This window comes from Oryctolagus cuniculus, chromosome 4, assembly GCF_051225735.1.
Source record: "Oryctolagus cuniculus isolate XC-2025 breed Fujian yellow rabbit chromosome 4, ASM5122573v1, whole genome shotgun sequence".
Taxonomy (NCBI): Eukaryota; Metazoa; Chordata; class Mammalia; order Lagomorpha; family Leporidae; genus Oryctolagus; species Oryctolagus cuniculus.
The window spans coordinates 131,476,249-131,493,932 of NC_142870.1; the positions used below are offsets into that span (position 1 = coordinate 131,476,249).

Genomic DNA, 17,684 nt, shown 5'->3' on the forward strand with positions numbered 1-17,684 from the left:
ACACAGGCATACTCAACGAGGAGTAAGTGTAACTAAATCAGGTGGGAGGTGCAGAGGCACAAATGGAACAACTTTTGGCTCAGGTTTTGTACCACACAGGTATTGTCTGTCGACCTGACAGGTCCCTAACTTGCAGGGCTAGGTGGGTCTCCTACGGTCGTTTTTTCCCTGAACATTTCAGAGCAAACAGCAAAAAAACCATGAAACCTCAGGACCAATTAGCTCGTGTAGCAACACTGACTCCCATCTTTGCCATTCCACAAACTTTGACCTTACACCGTAGGTGTCACGTTGGACGCCTGATGTTCAAGGTCCTGGCGCCTTTTTCTTTCCCTTAACTGGCGGAGTGCTTGTGTTAACCAAAAACTGAAGTTCCCGATGTGGGACATTCCCAATTCCGTGTATAGTCATAGAGGTTACTACAGACACGAGAAGGTCCGCTGGTCTCCAACCAAAGTCCACCCAGTACGAGCCTTTCCCAGCTCTGGGTCCCGACTTTTTCATCCTCAGAGAGCAGAGGTGTTCTGTTCAATCCTTTGTATTTTCAGCTGTTTCTTCGCCCCATTGGTAACTTCCCCATTCGCTAACAAACAGGTTACACCGTTCTTACTCGTTTTGTTCGGAATTTACGAGCCTTTCAGCCCCACAAGCGACTAACAGCCCTAAGCGGGCTGTTCCCCGCAGAGAATCCACAGAATCCCAGGCCCCTGGTACCCAGACGAGGCAACAATGAAAGATCTGCAGAGCTCAGCAACATTCCTGAGAGCCCGGGCGCCCGCTCTGATTGCAGGAGCGCGCCCGCTGGGCTAACCTTGGTGGCCGAGAGGTGAGCGGGCTCCAGAGGAGAGGGGCCCGCGGAGCTCGCCTCACAGGGGGCGTGGGCGACCCTGCCAGCCGCCGCCTGCAGCGAGCGCTCCGCATCCCGTCTCCCGGGCAACTCCGCAACCCGACACCGAGGCTCAAAAACCCGCATCCCGGGCCGCCGGGCGCCGCGCAACGCCGCTCGGCCGCGGGGACTCCGAGGGGTCCCTCGCCCCGCCGCCGCTGCCCCGGGGTGCCCGCTGCGTCGCGGGAGAAGCCCCCGCTGCGGACCCCCGAGCCTGGGCACCGCGGCCAGCAGCTCCCCGGCCGGCCGGCCGCCGCCGCCGCACGTGGCGGCCGTGATTGTCCCGGAGCGGTATCCCTCCGCGCCCCCGCCCCAGCCTCCCCCCTTCTCTCCTCCTCCCGCGCCTGCCCGGGACCCTCCGTGTCGGGGCGCCGCGGAAGGATCGCACGCACACGCACGCGCGCGCACGTCCCGCCGCTGCCGCGGAGAGCTGAGGGAGCCGCGGTGAGGAGCGGCAGCCGCCACAGCCGCCGCCACAGCAGCTCCGCAGCCTCCCGCCGCCGGCTCGTGGGCCCCGCGGCTGCGGCCGGGTCGGCGCGCCCCGCGGCTCGTCCCTCCCCGCCGTCCCCGCGTCCTCCCTCCGCAGCTCCTCGGGGAGGGGGGCGGTCGGTGCCTGCGCAGAGCCGCCTCCTCCCCGCCCCCGCCCCGCCTCCCCCCGCGCCCGCCGCCGCCCGCGCCCGCCGCCGCCGCCGCCGCCGCTGCGCCTGCTGCTGCTCGCCGTCCCCGCTGCAGTGCGAAGGGCTCGAAGATGGCCGGGTGGCAGAGCTACGTGGATAACCTGATGTGCGATGGCTGCTGCCAGGAGGCCGCCATTGTCGGCTACTGCGACGCCAAATACGTCTGGGCAGCCACGGCTGGGGGCGTCTTCCAGAGCATTACGGTGAGGACCGGCGGCGGCCGGGACCCCGGTGCCCGCACCCGAGCCGGGGCTGGCCGGCCTGGGGTGGGCGCCGCAGCGAGGGGCCGCGACTGGAGGGCCGAGCCGGCAGGTGTGCGGGGCGGCGGGCGCTGAGGATGCGGCAAGTGGCCGGCGCGGGAGGCGGAGGCCCGGGGCCGCCCCCTTGTCTGGGGCTGCGCTGACCAGCGGGGGCGGCGGCCGCCTGGGCACCCGTGTGGGGGGAGGGGTCGCGCTCCGCCGGGGTGGGCCGGAGGGGGCTTTCCCCTCTCTTCTCGGTGCGTTTTCTCTAGGTCCCTTGCAAGCCCTGAGCTGTGCTTCGCTCATCCTGGGGTGGGAAGCGGGGGTCGGGCCCCGGCGGGGGTGCACCGGGGGCCCGGGCCGCCCGCCCGCGCGCCGCCCGCGCCGGGGGCTGTGGGAGGCGGCGGTGGCGGCGGCGGCCGCCCGGCCCCCGGGATTCTCGAAGCGACTTTGCGTAGGTTTGCCGCTGTCTGGGCCTCTGGGGCTTGCGAGAAATGGACGCGGACCACGTAGGTGGATTCGTGAATCTCGACTTCAGCACTGGCTCTATAGGTTTTTTTTTTTTTTAATTCTCCAAGATGGCGAACTGCCATTGATTTCTCTCCGCCGCCTATGGAGATTCATCGATACACCGTTATCCCCCGTTACGCAACATAGCTCTAAAAAGGGAGTGCTTTTAATGGGCTCTCAGTAATCTGAAGAGCGAGGGGCCCCTGGACTTCTCCAAGTCCCTCCCTCTTCAGTGATGCAGATTTATGCCTCACGCTGCCAGCTTTTCTCCTGACTGATCGTTTTGACTTGGTTGCCACATGTTCCGGAAATATTTGAAACTGAGCCTAGAGCACTGCTTATTGTTTCGCCTGTGTCTCCCCAAGGCTCCCTCTGAAATTGTGACAGTTGTATCAAATGCGAGCTCATTTCCTTAATCTCTCAGCCTCCAGCTCTCTTCCCATCAGATACCAAAATTCCGCTCCCCTATTAGGAGTATTAATTAGTCCTTGGCTACTTAACACGGTTTGAGGTCTAACTGTAGAAGTGGGGTCTTCATTTTAGCACTGGAAGGTCTTCGGTACCCGCAGTGGAGTACATTTCTTAGGGAGAATTGGCATCTGATGATCAACTTTTTTTTTTCCCCTGCAGTCCTCTTGTCTTTGTGTGTGAGTTCCCGCTGTCTGGCTGGGAAGATTGCTGGAGTGTGCTTAGAAATGGCTGGGGCCTGCTATGACTCTGCAGTTCTGATGGGGGCGACGCCTTCCTTCTTATTCATGGAATGTTAGGATGCACGCTTTCTCCTTTCCGGTTCTGCTGGCTACCTCAGTTTCTTGCCCAAGCTCCCTCCATTTTCTCTGTTCTTTTACCGGTGCCAGCTGCAGTGCTGTAGACAGAACCCGCTTTGCATTTGCCCAGAAAGAAAACTGATTACTGAGATGGGAGGGGAAGGGAAGTTAGGAGGAAAAAAAAAAAAGTAGTGGCTAGAAAAACAGGAGGGAAATACGAATTTGGAAATGCACTGGTGTGTAGGGGTTGACGCTCAGAGGGATATTGGCAGCTCTTCCCAGCAGGGACGTGAACTGATCTGCCAAGCACTGCCTTTATTTTGGGAGACTTTCAGGCAACTTTAAATTTGATGTGACATGACTGCGATGTGACTAAATATGATAGACAAGCTGTTGAGGAAAGAGTTTATAGCCGAGTCTTTACCATGACATAAACACCTTCAGGCACCACCTGACTCGATACGGTTTATAAATAACTCTCAGGTTTGTAGTTTGTCTAGTGTCAACAGCCGGACACTTGGAGAGATTCTTTGTACAGACTGACCGCACTGGGAACTGTGCAAGCAGATGAGCTGGTAGAAAGCGTGTAGTCCATGGGACTGGGTAATCTTGCGGAAGAGACGACTCTTGATTCCGCGTTAGTGCCACGTGGCCTTCTCGTAGTGCTAGTGTGAACTGAGCACAGTCTGACCCTTTACGTGGAGCCTTGAACGGATTTAACTACAACTTAATGGGTTTTTTTCCTTTTTCTTTTCTTTTGGGGCAGCCAGGAGAAATAGATATGATTGTAGGAAAAGACCGAGAAGGTTTCTTTACCAACGGCTTGACTCTTGGCGCAAAGAAGTGCTCAGTGATCAGAGATAGTCTATATGTCGATGGGGACTGCACAATGGACATCCGGACAAAGAGTCAAGGTGGGGAGCCAACGTACAACGTTGCTGTGGGCAGAGCTGGCAGAGGTAAGCGATATTCTTTTGGCTTAGAGTTGCATGCCACATTACAACTTAGTAAGCAGTTGCTTTCACAGTTTGAGTAAAGTTAGTCCATAATGGCTATTAAGGTGGTTTTTGTGAACTGCCCAGCACTGAAGGGAAGCCCTGCCTTAGGTTTACAAACCTACTCCACAGCAGCTGTTAGCTTCTTGCGTCCTGGCTTTATTCTAAAGTAGAACACAACTCTTCGTTTTCAGCTTTTGTGAATGCAAAATCAGGAGTTGTCTCTTAAACTGCTGTACATGTCGCCTGGTAATCCTGTGGTGTATCACACGGTTAATCGTTCAGGTTATTTCATTATTTTAGTGTTTTTGAGTCTTTGACTTTCTTATCTCTCCTTTTTTCTTGCTTACATTTTAATCATTTCACTGTTCAGCATAAAGAAAAGTTAACAGTGGTTCATTTTCCTATCAGAAACATTGCAATCAGGCGAGCATGTTGAAGAAAATTTCCCATTTACTAAAATATTTTCAAAGCATAAATGTGTCTGAAAAGTAGAAAATTAGGTTTAGTTTATATACTTGGTCCAAAAATTCTGCTGTCTTGAGACTTATTTTTTGTTTTAAGATTTATTTATTTATTTGAAAGGTGGGGAGAGAGGGATCTTCCATCCGCTGGTTCACTCCCCAGATGGCCGCAGCGGCTGGAGCTAGGCCAATCTGAAGCCAGGAGCTTCTTCCAGGCCTTCCACGTGGGTGCAAGGACCCGAGCACTTGGGCCATCCTCCACTGCTTTCCCAGGCACATTAGCAGGGAGCTGGATTTTAAGTGGAGCAGCTGGGATTTCATTCCCCCAGTGGCAGCTTTACCCACTATACCACAGTGCTGGCCCCCGTCTTTGGACTTTTGTCAACATTACCAAAATTCTTACTGCACTTAAGTATTGCTACTTTTACAAAAGAAACTTTGAAATTGAGGTTTATTATGAATTTTAGCTGATTTACAAATGTACATAAATGTGTTAACCTGGATAAGCATTTTGAATATAAGGAGGGCTTCTGTGTAGCCTCATATAGCGGACTTGGAACATCTGAGTTGAAGACCAGCTTCCCGTGCTGAGGGACTTGAAGCACAGTGAGCTCTAAAATTAATGTTGGGGTTCTACCAAATTCCTCTGATTGTCCTTCAGGTTACTTTGTTCAGGTGTGACTTGATGCTCCTGAGTATTTATCTATAGAAAAGTAGATGATTTTGAAAGTAGACCAATCTCAACATTAGCTGTTCTCAGAGAGAAATATGCTAAAGAAGAAGCATTAGCCACATGATGTGAAACCAGAATGTTATTATACTATGGAGCACTACTGACATCTAGTGGCAGTGAATAGAAAATGACACATACCTGTGTGTGTATGTTACAGATAGAACTTTGAATTTGCATCATAGAAAAACCTGTTATTAGAAATAGTAAGCCTGTTTGGGAATGGCAGAACCCAATTAAAAACAAGGCTAGCAGAGTGGAGATACTATTAACAAGCACAAGGCTAACACTATTTTAATTTGATCTTTTCTGAGTGACACATAAAATGCTGTTTAAAATGTGATCTTGGTTTCCTCTGGAAGTAATAGATACATTTAGCCTCACTGGTAAGACTTAATAGTTTGTATTTACCAAACATGTTAAATCAGGGGAGAATATGTAATAATTAGCTATTTTTTATAGCTAATTTATATGTTTTTGGACCAAGTAATATATATATATTCGTTCTAGTGGCTAGAATTTTTTTGTCCTAAAATGGAAGATAAATGGGCACTTTTTTTCCCTAGCTATGTGAGGACACTTGTGTAGAACTTGTTGTGGCACAGTTGGGCTTACAGAGCATTCACAGCTGCTGTGTTGTGTCTTTAGTATATTACTTGTTGAAAGCTCTCCACTTTGGAGACCTAATTGACTTCAGTGCTCGACAGTTTATGGAAAACTAACTTAATGTTAACTTATTAATCGGGGTTCTGTCTGCTAAAACTTATGTGACTTTCTTGATTAACACTACTTTTGAAACACTTTTCTTCTTTCTCTTTCAGTCTTGGTCTTTGTAATGGGAAAAGAAGGGGTCCATGGAGGCGGATTGAATAAGAAGGCATACTCAATGGCAAAATACTTGAGAGACTCTGGGTTCTAGCTGCTAGGCAGACTGTTAAGTATTAGGGGAAAATTGCTCTTAAACTTTCCTAGCTGTAAGCTTAAGTCTTAATTCTGGAAATTTTATTAGCAATGCAGGGTGATGGGGTATGAACCTGTGTCTCCTTTGTATCCCTCTGTTGGTGGGGAAAGGTGTCTTTCTTTCTGCCCTCCCCCCCTTAAATAATTCTGTTCACTTTTGTTTTGTTTCCTTGTGTACTCCAGCATTGGTTATAGTCATGGGAAAGGAAGGTGTCCACGGAGGCACACTTAACAAGAAAGCATATGAACTCGCTTTATACCTGAGGAGGTCTGATGTGTAAGCAGCCTCTCCCCATCTACCTAGCAGCTGTCTTCATCACCACCCCAAATATGGTCACAGTGCTACCAGACTCTAGATGGTAGCTAACTTTTCTTTACCTATTTTCTAAAGTCATATTCCTGTTTGCCCAATGGATCACTTGTATGTTAACCACTGTATGTAACCAGCCCTCACCTGGCAACATAATTGCAGCACAATAATGATTTGCATGATACCTTGAAATTGGGGGGAGGGGGCATGCCAAGTTGGGCATTACATTGTCTTAGCAATTAATGGGATATTGATTACTAAAATAAGTTAACATTAAGCAAGGTGCCGGTTGTACAATCTAACTTGATGAGTGTTTTGCAGCACTTTGAGCGTTTACTTGGCTCATGTAGTCTTCCTTTCATAGCGCATGGTTGGGAGGAAAACGTGCATGCATCTTTCCTTCAATCCTCTCTTCCTACCCACTCCTTCGCACATGAGGTACTTGGTTTGAGTCCATCTTCTTTCATGCAGTGCCTGGTTAATTTACCCAATTAATACCCCTTTTATTGACGAGCTATTGAGAGCTGCAGGAGTTTGCTTTTCGTATTGTTGTTGCACTTGAGTACAGACAAACCTTTTTTCATAATGTCTATAGGATGTGTAAAGAGTGCAACTACAAACCAAGAGCAAAAGGCACTTCCTCCCATGACCGTACTAGACTGATGAATCCCCGGGGACATTCCATCACTGCAGTAGCTCAGATGTTTGTTCCTTTTTCTTTGCACACCAGCTTCTACTCTTTAGTAAAATTGTAAAAGGCTGCCATTATGGACGTTAGATATCCCAACATAACCATCTGGAGTGTGTCCAGTTTGTTCTTCATAGGACCAATTTTTATTTGCAGCTTGAGTTTTTATATGAAGTTGCATTATTGTGGACTTGGCTGTCTTGTGATGAATTTTTTCCATATGTATTCCGTGCCATACTATTGTTAAAATGAACTGTTGCTGTTGTGAGATGGATTTTAACTGACCTATTAAGGGTTTCTTTCGAATGGCACTACTTTAGGGACATTCTAGTATTTGCTTCTATTGTTTGGGCCTTGTGGATAATGTACAGATTTAAAAACAAATCTTGTTGCTGATTTGTCCATTTCTTTCCCTGCACTTTGTTACATCTGGGATACAGTCTAACTCATCTGATTTAATATGCATTTAAAAAAATGCCATAACTATTAAAACACCTTGTTTACAGACAGATGAAATAAATTTATTCCAACCAAATACTTTAGACTCCTGTTGTTTATGTAAATTGCTGACTTACTGTGACTGTTGATTAGTGAACAATGGAGGGAATGTAGAGAATACACCAAGGTCTGCTGCAAGCGTAAAATTCACAGAGGGCTCCCATCTGTTGGTGCACTCCCTAAATTCCCACAACAGCTGGGACTGGGCCAGGCCAGAAGCTGGAGCCAGCAATGCAATCCAGGTTTCCTACCTGGGGGGCAGGAACTCAATTACTTGGGCCATCACTGCTGTCTGCTGGGATCTGCATTAGCCAGGGCCAGGAATTGAACCAAGGTACTCGAGTTGGGGGCACAGGCACCATGACCACTAGGCCAAATGCGGTCTCTCAGAATTTCTTATGAATGGGCTGTGGTCTGTTCAAGATGGCTTCTGGTCATTTCAGGCTCCTCTTAGGCTTATGTGAGGAAACTCTTCCCTGCAAGGAAGTAACTGTCCTCCTCGTGTTGCTGCCTGTCGATGTGAAGTCTGATAAGCAGTCGGGGCTGGCACCAGGAAAGCTCTGCAGTGTTGTGGGCTCTTCTGTATTGAGCTCTCCTGTGACCTTAGATTCAGAGGCTGTGCTGGCAGGCTGATGTCAGTCAGCTGGGACTCTCCCACAGAGGAGCAGACGACACGTTTCAGCATTTCAGAGTATTGGGATGCTTTTGCATTTTCTGGCTGTTGCAGTGACGTGTTGACCTGTGGTTACACAGTGATTTACTCCCAAGGGTCGTAAGTTCCCAGGTGGTGGTAAAATGCAGTAAATCTGTAAATTCAGGAATATGTGGGCTAACTCATCACTGCTGTGAACTCGCAGGCAGAAAGAGCACTAGGTGTTCTAAAGCTGGTCGGGCTGAGTTAACCTGGGCAGCTGCTTACAGTGCAGACTCTGGGATTCTATCTGGAAATAGGGATTATGAAAGGCTAGGTGTTACTTTTTAGAAACAGCCTTAGTTTGATTTTAAGTGGTCTGTATGCTATTCTTCGAGCAAAGTGGGTTAGGGAATAGGAATTGATCCTTTTACATGGATGCCTGGATTTCAAAAATTTTTGCCACCAAAATACAAATTTCTAATCCCACTTTCCGCAAGCTTTTTTGGATTTAAAGTACTCATGTATACTGTGCATAACAAATTTTTTTAAAGATTTTTTATTATTTATTTCAAAAGCAGAGTTACACAGAGAGGACAGAGAATCTTCCATCTGCTGATTCACTGCCCAAATGGCTGTAATTACTGGGACTAGGGCAGGCTGAAACCAGGAGCCCGAAGCTGCTTCTAGGTCTCCCCACATGCGTGGCAGGGGCCCGAGCACCTCGCCATCTCCGCTGCTTTCCCAGCTGGACGGGAAGTGGAGCAGTCAGTGGTGGGAGTCTCGAATCGGCACCCTTATGAGATGCCAGCATCACGGGCAGAGGCTTAACCTGCTGCCCTATGGTGCTGACCCGAAGGTTTTTTTTCTTTGACAAGTTATACATTAGTTCTGTTTTGGATTAAATACTTGTGTAGGGATGTAAAAGTATGGAAGACACGGGATTTGAGACTACTTTGGTAGTAAAATCAGCTTCACCTTTAAAAATCTGTTGAGGACAAAAAGTCGGGCAAAGGGAAATCTGGAAGTTGGGTTAGGTTGTGATGATTTGAGATTTTATAGTAATGTACATTCACACATCAGTTGTAAAGAACTCTTAGAATGATTAATTAAAGAAAACAATTGCCAAAATTGTGAGATCCTTAATAAACCTGTAAGAAGAGAGGGGGGTGTTATGTGTTGTGTGGGTAGAATAAAAAAGATGGTAGAAGGTGACTTTTTCAGTAATAATGTAAATCACGAAACTTGTTATCCCCTTCCCCAGTTTCAGTAGAAAAACACTTAAGGAAATACATGCATGCTTTGTACTTAGTTCTGTAAACATAAGGAAGTGGTATTAATACAAATTTCTCTACCAGAATATCCATCACACAGCACTACATACAATAACTAGTCTTGGAAAACTTTAAGGCATAGGGCTGAATAAGTAATTTTATGTCCATAGGGGGGAAAAAAATCACTATTCAGTGATACAAGGAAATGCTCACCAAATAGTATGAAGATATAAACAGGTGTTCAGTAAATAGTTACACTGCCTTCAGAAAATGTATTTTATACACTGTATGTATCAAGGTAGATTTATCTCAGGAAAGTTTTGATGTTTTTTTGATTTTAACATTTTAAAAAATGTAATTTTATGATCAAATTTAAGGTTTTCTTAAGAGTAGAAATTGGATTTAAATTTTACTTACTGTCCTCAAAAAAGCTGAGTTAATTATACTAGGAAACCACTGAAGATTTCAAGTAAATACTAAGAACCCTAGCCAGTGCTATTAAGATACTTTATAAATTTTATTACACCCAAAAGTAACTTTGGAATTTAAATAAAAATTTCTGCTATAGAAAAATGCCTAAAATAAAAGAACCAGGTTGTTTGTTTGTTTTTTTGTTGTTTTTTTTTTTTTTTTTTAAAGATCTGTCCACCTTAAGGCATTAACAGAGAGAGGGACAGACAGAGAAGTGGGGGAGTGTGGGGGAAGAGTGCTTCTCACACTCCCCAAATGGCTACAACAGCCAGGGCTGGGCGAGGCCAGGGCCAGGAGCGTCACCTGGTCTACAAGGGTGCAGGGCCCCAAGTGCATGGATCATCAACCACTGCCTTCCCAGAACATTAGCAGGGAGCTGGATTGGAAGTGGAGCAGCCAGGACTCAAACCGATGCCAGGTATGCCACAATGCTGATCAGAACAGTTGATGAAAGACTATACATCAATACACAACTGCATATACCAGTGACTTTTACCTTTTACTTCTAAATAGCCTGTTTGAGGTTGTGTTTCATTATTTTTAAAGCTATTGCACATTTCATCACTGAGCTCTGCGTTTCACTTGAAAGGCAGATTTCCATCTGCTAGCTCACTCCCCAAATGCCCTCAACAGCCAGCGCTGGGCCAGGCCAAAGCCAAGAGCCTAGAGCTTTATCTGGGTCTCCCTTGTGGGTGGCAGGAACTTGAGTACTTGAGGCGGCATCTGCTGCCTCCCAGGATGCCCGTAGGAGGAAGCTAGATTGGAAGCGCAGAAGCCAGGCCTTGAAAGAGGCGCCTCTGATAGATAGGGGATAAGTATATTCCGTGTATGCTGCTGTGCCACAACACCAGCCTCTGAACTGTGTTTTGTCCTTAGACTCTTCCTTAGGTTATATAAAGTATACAAATGACCAAACGGGTTTAAAAAGATGAGGGGCACACTAAGTCAAATTCCAGCCTCTGTCACTACCACAGTAAACTGATGTCCCATTCCTCAGATTGGTGTTTTAAGCAAGGGAGGGAAGGATAATGAAGTATTTCCCAACAGATGTTGAATTCAATCTTTTTATTTTCCAAAGTGGAACTACCTGGGTATTTTTTCTAATGATTATAAGAAATTTTTAAAAGTAATTCAGAGTAAAGTTCCTCCTTATAGTGTTACATTTGTTTTTAAATTATTTCTTTTCTTTATAACAGAAAGCTCATATACCTGATATTCATATTATTGTATAACATACTTTTATTCATTAACAGTGTCCCATGTCAATACAGATGTAGCTGTACAAAAGAGGTCTCCAAAAAGTTCGTGTACATCATAAAAATACTGTGCATATATTTCAAAAATATTTTGCACCAAAATAAACATCTTTTAATTTCATTTTCCGTGAACTTTTTGAAGTCCCCTATCTACTTTATTCTTACAAGGATATACAAAGGTCTTAAGATATACCATAATTTGCAACAGGGTACCATAATTACACTTTTTGAAATGATTTGGGTTACAAATTACAAATTACACTATTTTTGAAATGATTTGAGTTACAAAGTCTTTGCTTTTTTGAGGATTAACCTAATTGTGAGCAGTTATCTTGTATAAAATTCTAAGGTGATGTGTGTTTATCTGACCTAAATCATTATCCTTCCATAGTATTATGCATATAAAGAAGGCTAATATGGTAAGTAATACTATAGCAGAACACTGGTTCTTAAAGTGAAAAACATGTTTATTAACATTCAAACTCCCTTCATACAAGGCCATATAAAAATTCTTAGCATGTTGATTATACATGTCTGTATTTTCTATAGTTACAATGATGTATAATATAATTTAGCTATTTGTAATACATTGTTTCAATACATCATTAGTTCTGTTAAACATAAGCACTTACTTTCAAATCCAATACTTGAACAGTTTCCTGTGAATGTAGTTTAGCAGGGCTAGCTAGCATAAGATGCTCTTTATTAAGAGGTATATGATCTGAGTATTAACAGTTGCTAAAGTTTGGTATTTTATGCAGCATTTTCTTTTGCTTTGATCACACACACAAAAAATTCTTAAGGATACTGAAATTCAGTGAGTAAAGTCCAGAGACATTACATTAACGGCTGAATCAAATTTATATATAACACTATAGTATTCAAAACCTTTAAAAAATAAAAAGCTTTTGAAATCACTACTACAGCCCTTTCCTATCAGGACAAGACTACAAGGAAATGGGAAGGAAAAAAGACAGCTTTGAGTTTCTTTGGGGGTGCTAATGATAGGAAGCAAAATGCTAAAATACTTTGTTGCCTCACACTAAGGATGGCAATTTGGAGAAACACCGGAACATACTCCAACTCAGTAATTCTGGGTAACTTGATGGAGGTGGGAACTGGCTTAGTATTTGCTATTGGCTACAGCACTGACCTCATGTGTAAAACAAAATTTGCATACTTTGATCTATGTCTTAATTGTAAGCTATATTGAAGGTTTTTTTTTTTTTTTAAGTGTTTTGGCTATCTTTCATCCCAAAAGAGCTGGATTTGATGCTTGAGTCACAGCACCAATCTGTTATTACTTATCAATGAAATGGAAGTATATTCCTGAAGGTAACTACTAGATCAGAAAGTCTGTTTCAGTAATCTGATTAAACTAGAATGCTAAAAAATAAGTTACTTCTACGAGATCTCTGAAGGGAGCAAAAAATGAAATTACATATCCAAATAAACATTTTAAAGGGAAATAAACCAGTCATCCCCTAAAGATCAAACAGTATTTGCTATGTTGTAATCCCATTCACCATTAGGCTGCAACTGGACCACAACACTATGTTCATTAATCTCATTTTCTGCATCACTACTCTCGGTATCTTCGTTGTCATCTTCCTCATAGTCTGAAGATTCTGTCATGTTCTGATGTGAGCGAGATTCTGACAAAGCCCCAAATGACTGGGCACTGACGGCAGCTAATGGTCTCAGTAAAGGGGTATGTTCTGACACTTCATTTTCTTCTTGACTACTGTCTGTGTCAGAGTCTGAATCACCTTGAGAAGGAACAACTTTTTGCTTGCAGACTGGACAGGTTTTTTTGGTTTTAGTTAGCCAAGGGTCTACACATTTGCAGTGATAAGCTGTTGATAGAAAAGATATATCTTCAGTTAGTATGCTGTGGCTGAGAACATATTTAATCATTTACCATATTTATTCAGTGTTCTGATTCATATGCATGTAGGAACAGGAGGAGAGAAGTCTGTAACTGTATATAATGTGTCTTCCTCCTCTAATGAGACCACTAATTAGTACAGAGGCTGGATTATGGTGGGTTAATAATTTTTTGGCTCTTCCCCTGCAATATCCAGGCTAACTATAAATCAGTCTATTTGTAAATTCAAAGCAGTATGTAATTATTCATACCGTGGGAACAGGGGAGGATTCTGAGCTTGTCTCCATCTTCATATTCATCTAAACAAATAGCACATACATCATACTCATCTCCTGTAATAGAAAATGGTAAATTAATTCAAATATGCAGCAAAGAATTTTTAACTTTTCAAATTTCAAGTTAGGTCTTCAGTCATTTATTTTAAATGCCTTTTGATTTATTTACTTTTAAATGATGTCTTCTGTTTGTTTTCTGTCAGAGTCAATAAGCTGTTCAAGTCAATGGCTGTATAAGCCTTGTGAAATGATCACTTGGTCCAGCCCTGCTAAGGCAACTGCAGGCAGGACTTGAAGTTCAATATATCTATAGCAGGCTAATGTTTAAGTTGGTCATTTTGTATGGCCTACAAATGTTAGAAATATTCAAATGGCCCTTGGCAGAAAAAAAAGGTTCCCCACTCCTCCCTTAGGGCCTATATTCAATCTGTCACCAAGTCCTATCGACTTTCATCTTCAAAATGTGTACTGAATCTATCCTCTTCTGTCTCCTCAATTATAGTCCATAGTCTGTATCACCATAATAGCCTCCTCTCTGGTCTCCCATCTATTTATGCTTAATGGCATTTTCCTCATTAGCAACCAGGGTGATCATTTCAAAACAGGTATCAAATCATGTCATTTCCATTTAACAGCTCTCCATTTCACTATGAATAAAACTCGAGCTCCTGATGGCCTTCATAGAGCTGTTCATGATCTGACCCCTGCCTCCTTCCACCTCATCTCATGTTAGTGTACCCTGCATTCATGCCGAACTTCACTGGCCTTCTACCAGTCTTCAAATTTGGTCAGGAGATCACAAAAACATCTGGACCCATAGAGGAATCACCATTTCTAAAGACAAAACTGAGCTAATCTGAAATAATCTAGTCAGTGCAGACATGGTGATGCAAAACTTACAAGTTTAATTTCATAACAAGTTAGTCCACACATTAAAGCAACTAAGAGTTTCCTCAAAGTAAAAGATAAAACGTATTGAACATGCGGGGCTAAATACAGATTTCACAAGAAGGGAATGACTTCAAATGTGCATTATAAATCTGCCCAGGGATGATATATATCACTGCATTCACAGGCTTCAAAGCCAAAACTACTTTCCTTGTTGAGAAAGTGGCTACTTAATCGCCTTATCAGCTGGTAAGGAAAACAACAGTGCTTTCTCTAGCAAATAAAAATTAAAAAAACCTTATCTTCTATTCTTCCCTCCTCCATACCAGTTCCAAGAAATCTGAACAAAAGGCAACAGGATAAAATATTTTTAAGGCCAAATTTGTTAGAGAATTCTTTGATTATTTTTAAGCTCTGGGCAAAGGAAGTACTACCTATTTTCAAGGTAAGATTAAAGGCAGTTAAATGCAGTTGTAAATATTTTAGCATTTTTTAATAGCTAAAGATTATAAAAATTAAGCATTGCTCTATATTATGTAATCTATAAAATGCATTTTCTTTTTTCTAATCTTTGTAATAAAATGTTTCCCTATGTATTACTTTGAAAATCTAAATAAGCTATAAAGAAGAATGCCTTAAAATATCAGCTATAAAAGTCATTTTTTATCATTTATATGTTAGAACCCAAGAAGTTCATATTTTCCATGCACTATGAAAAAAACTGCATAGATTTCAAAACAACTTTTTAAAAGATTTATTTATTTTTATCTTAAGAGAAGAGTGTCAGAGAGGGTGGGAAAGGGAGAGAGAGAGAGAGGTATCTTTCATCTGCTGGTTTGCTCCCCAGATGGTGGCAAAGGCCAGGGCTGGTCCAGGTCAAAGCTAGGAGCCTGGAGCTTCAGCTCGATCTCCCCCATAGGTGGCAGCAGAACAAGTACTTGGACCATCCTCCAGTGCTTTCCCAGACACATCAGCCCAGAACTGGAGCAGGAGTGGAGCAGCCAGGACTTGAACTGGTGCTTCGATACGGGATGCTGGCACTGAAGGCAGCAACTTAGCTCACTGTGCCACAGACCTGGCCCCTAAAAAAATTTTTTGTACCAAAATAAATTTACCTTTTAATTCCATTTTTCCATAAACCTTCTTGAAGCACAAACACTGTATTTCTACAAGTTTCAAGTTGCTACTTCTTGAAGTTTCTGTGCATTTGATTATAGGCTCTGCCAATGGAAGCTATTTCCAAATGCTAAGTTCTTTTTAGTTGACTGGCAAGTATATCCAAAATAGAAAGACTTCTGAAGGGAATGAAACAGTCAATTGTTAAAGTAGTTTTTCTATTCTGTTTTTGGGGGAGATGCAATTAGGGGTGATGGCTTGATAGACAGTTACCCCTAACATCTCTACTACATTTTAAGCCTACAAGAGTTCCTTCAAAACTTCCATGGTGTGGGATAATGATTCCATGGAGTGATAAAAACCTGCAGAACTGTTCCTGCATATACTTTTACCTTCATGTTTTCAATTGTATGCAATAGTGAGAAAACTGTAATAACTAAATGGATATTTCTAACATCTATGCAATACTTTGTCAAAATCTTTACAAGTTATCAGAACATGTATAACAAATATACCTTTCTTTTACTTTAGATGCCAAATGTCATGATAACAAAAAAATTCTAAAACAAAAATAAAGTAGATCACTTATTGTTCCTGAAAAGAAATTCCAAGTGTTATGTTTATAAAGTCACATTATTATCCAAATGCTTCATGATTTTGGCAATCTTTTTCTTTTTTACTCAAAACTGTTTAATGACTGAATTTTGATGACAGTATTTTATGATTTGTTTCTTTAGAGTTGTTTTCTTTTTATAATGATTGCTATCATTTTCTGAGCTCTTGCTATGTGGCAGGGACTTTCATACGCATTTGTTGTTTTTTTTGTTTTTTGTTTTTGTTTTTGTTTTTGTTTTTTTGACAGGCAGAGTGGACAGTGAGAGAGAGAGACAGAGAGAAAGGTCTTCCTTTGCCGTTGGTTCACCCTCCAATGGCCGCCGCGGCCGGCGCGCTGTGGCCGGCGCACCGCGCTGATCCGATGACAGGAGCCAGGAGCCAGGTGCTTATCCTGGTCTCCTATGGGGTGCAGGGCCCAAGCACCTGGGCCATCCTCCACTGCACTCCCTGGCCACAGCAGAGGGCTGGCCTGGAAGAGGGGCAACTGGGACAGAATCCGGCGCCCCGACCGGGACTAGAACCCGGTGTGCCGGTGCCGCTAGGCGGAGGATTAGCCTAGTGAGCCGCGGCGCCGGCCTTTTCATACGCATTTGTTACATATTGATTTGAGTCCCTTCCATGTCGTGAAGTATCCACTGTTAGTCATATTTACATGTGAATGGATGTATGGAGAGGTTAGGAAACTTAGGCAGGTATTGTGGTCCACTGGGTTAACCCACCACCTGTGATGCCACATGGGTGCCCGTTTAAGTCTGGGCTGCTCCACTTCCGATCCAGCTCCCTGCTAATGGCCTGAGAAAGCAGGGGGAGATGGTCCAACTGTTGGGGCCCCTGCCACACATGTGGGAGGCCTGGAAGAAACTACTGGCTCTTCGCTTAAGCCTACTCCAGCCCTGGCCATTGCAGACATTTGGAGAGTGAACTAGCAGATGAAAGATCTCTCTCTCTCTCTCCTCTCTCTGTAACTGTGCCTTTAAAATAAATGAATCTTTAAAAAAAAGTCACACAGGCAATAAACGGAGGATCCAGAAGTCTGACTCACGACTGTCAGATTCCAAAACCTGTGCATGGTCTTCCCCTTTAAGCTGTATTGTCTCCTGGTACATGTGCTTAGGGTTTCTGGTTTCATTGTATCTAAATTAATCCAGGGCCTGCAATGGTTCATGTTCTGGCTGCTCCACTTTTCAACCCAGTTCTCTGCTAATGTGTATGAGAAAGCAGCAGAGGTTGGCCGAAGTTCTTGGGAGACTCAGAAGAAGCTCCTGGCTCCTGGCTTTGGCCTGTATCCCTGGTTGTTGGCGCTGGTTTTGGGCCATTTGGGGAATGAAACAGTGGATGGAAGATCTCTCTGTCCTCTGTGTCTCTGTAACTCTGCCTTTCAAATAAATGAATAAATATTTTTTAAAATATTCTTTATTGGTCTTAACTTAATTGCATTAACCATATGGATAAACTACAAGTATACTCAAGATCTTTCTGAACAGAGAAACAAACACATTAAAAGATTTTTCATCATCCTGAAAAGAAATATCAGAGTTAATGGATT

General features: G+C 43.8%; 2 protein-coding genes across 21 annotated transcripts in view; one reads left to right on the top strand and one right to left on the bottom strand.

The window, feature by feature from the left end:
- The first annotated feature begins 1,246 nt into the window (after positions 1-1,246).
- Positions 1,247-7,761, top strand: PFN2 (profilin 2). 4 transcript variants are annotated; one of them, XM_051818712.3, is made up of 3 exons: positions 1,247-1,766; positions 3,846-4,038; positions 6,090-7,761. In XM_051818712.3, the coding sequence occupies exons 1-3, from the start codon at positions 1,635-1,637 to the stop codon at positions 6,185-6,187; spliced, it is 423 nt and encodes a 140-aa protein (XP_051674672.1). In that variant the 5' UTR covers positions 1,247-1,634; the 3' UTR covers positions 6,188-7,761. The 4 variants fall into 4 exon arrangements, 2 of the variants coding, with proteins under 2 accessions (XP_051674672.1, XP_051674673.1); XR_011388142.2 differs by having other exon boundaries at positions 1,501-1,875; positions 7,134-7,761; XR_011388141.2 differs by having other exon boundaries at positions 1,505-1,875.
- A 3,560-nt stretch (positions 7,762-11,321) lies between these two features.
- RNF13 (ring finger protein 13) overlaps positions 11,322-17,684 on the bottom strand; it is a 171,410-nt gene continuing 165,047 nt past the window's right edge. For 16 of the 17 annotated variants that reach the window (XR_016233254.1, XM_008266322.5, XM_070072673.2 and 13 more), the window contains 2 exons: positions 13,496-13,576; positions 11,322-13,212 (listed from right to left, as the gene is read on the bottom strand). Coding sequence is in view for 15 of the 17 variants with exons in the window: in XM_008266322.5 (XP_008264544.2) it covers positions 12,848-13,212; positions 13,496-13,576 (446 nt within the window). In the remaining 2 variants the exon portion in view is untranslated. The remainder of the gene's footprint in view (positions 13,213-13,495; positions 13,577-17,684) is intronic. The other variant, XR_016233253.1, reaches the window with a different exon arrangement.

Excerpts from the sequence above, each read along its gene's own strand:
- PFN2 (XM_051818712.3), top strand. The coding sequence starts at position 1,635 with ATGGCCGGGTGGCAGAGCTACGTGGATAACCTGATGTGCGATGGCTGC. Across the intron at positions 1,767-3,845 it reads GCGTCTTCCAGAGCATTACG|CCAGGAGAAATAGATATGAT; the intron begins GTGAGGACCGGC and ends CTTTTGGGGCAG. Across the intron at positions 4,039-6,089 it reads TGTGGGCAGAGCTGGCAGAG|TCTTGGTCTTTGTAATGGGA; the intron begins GTAAGCGATATT and ends TTTCTCTTTCAG.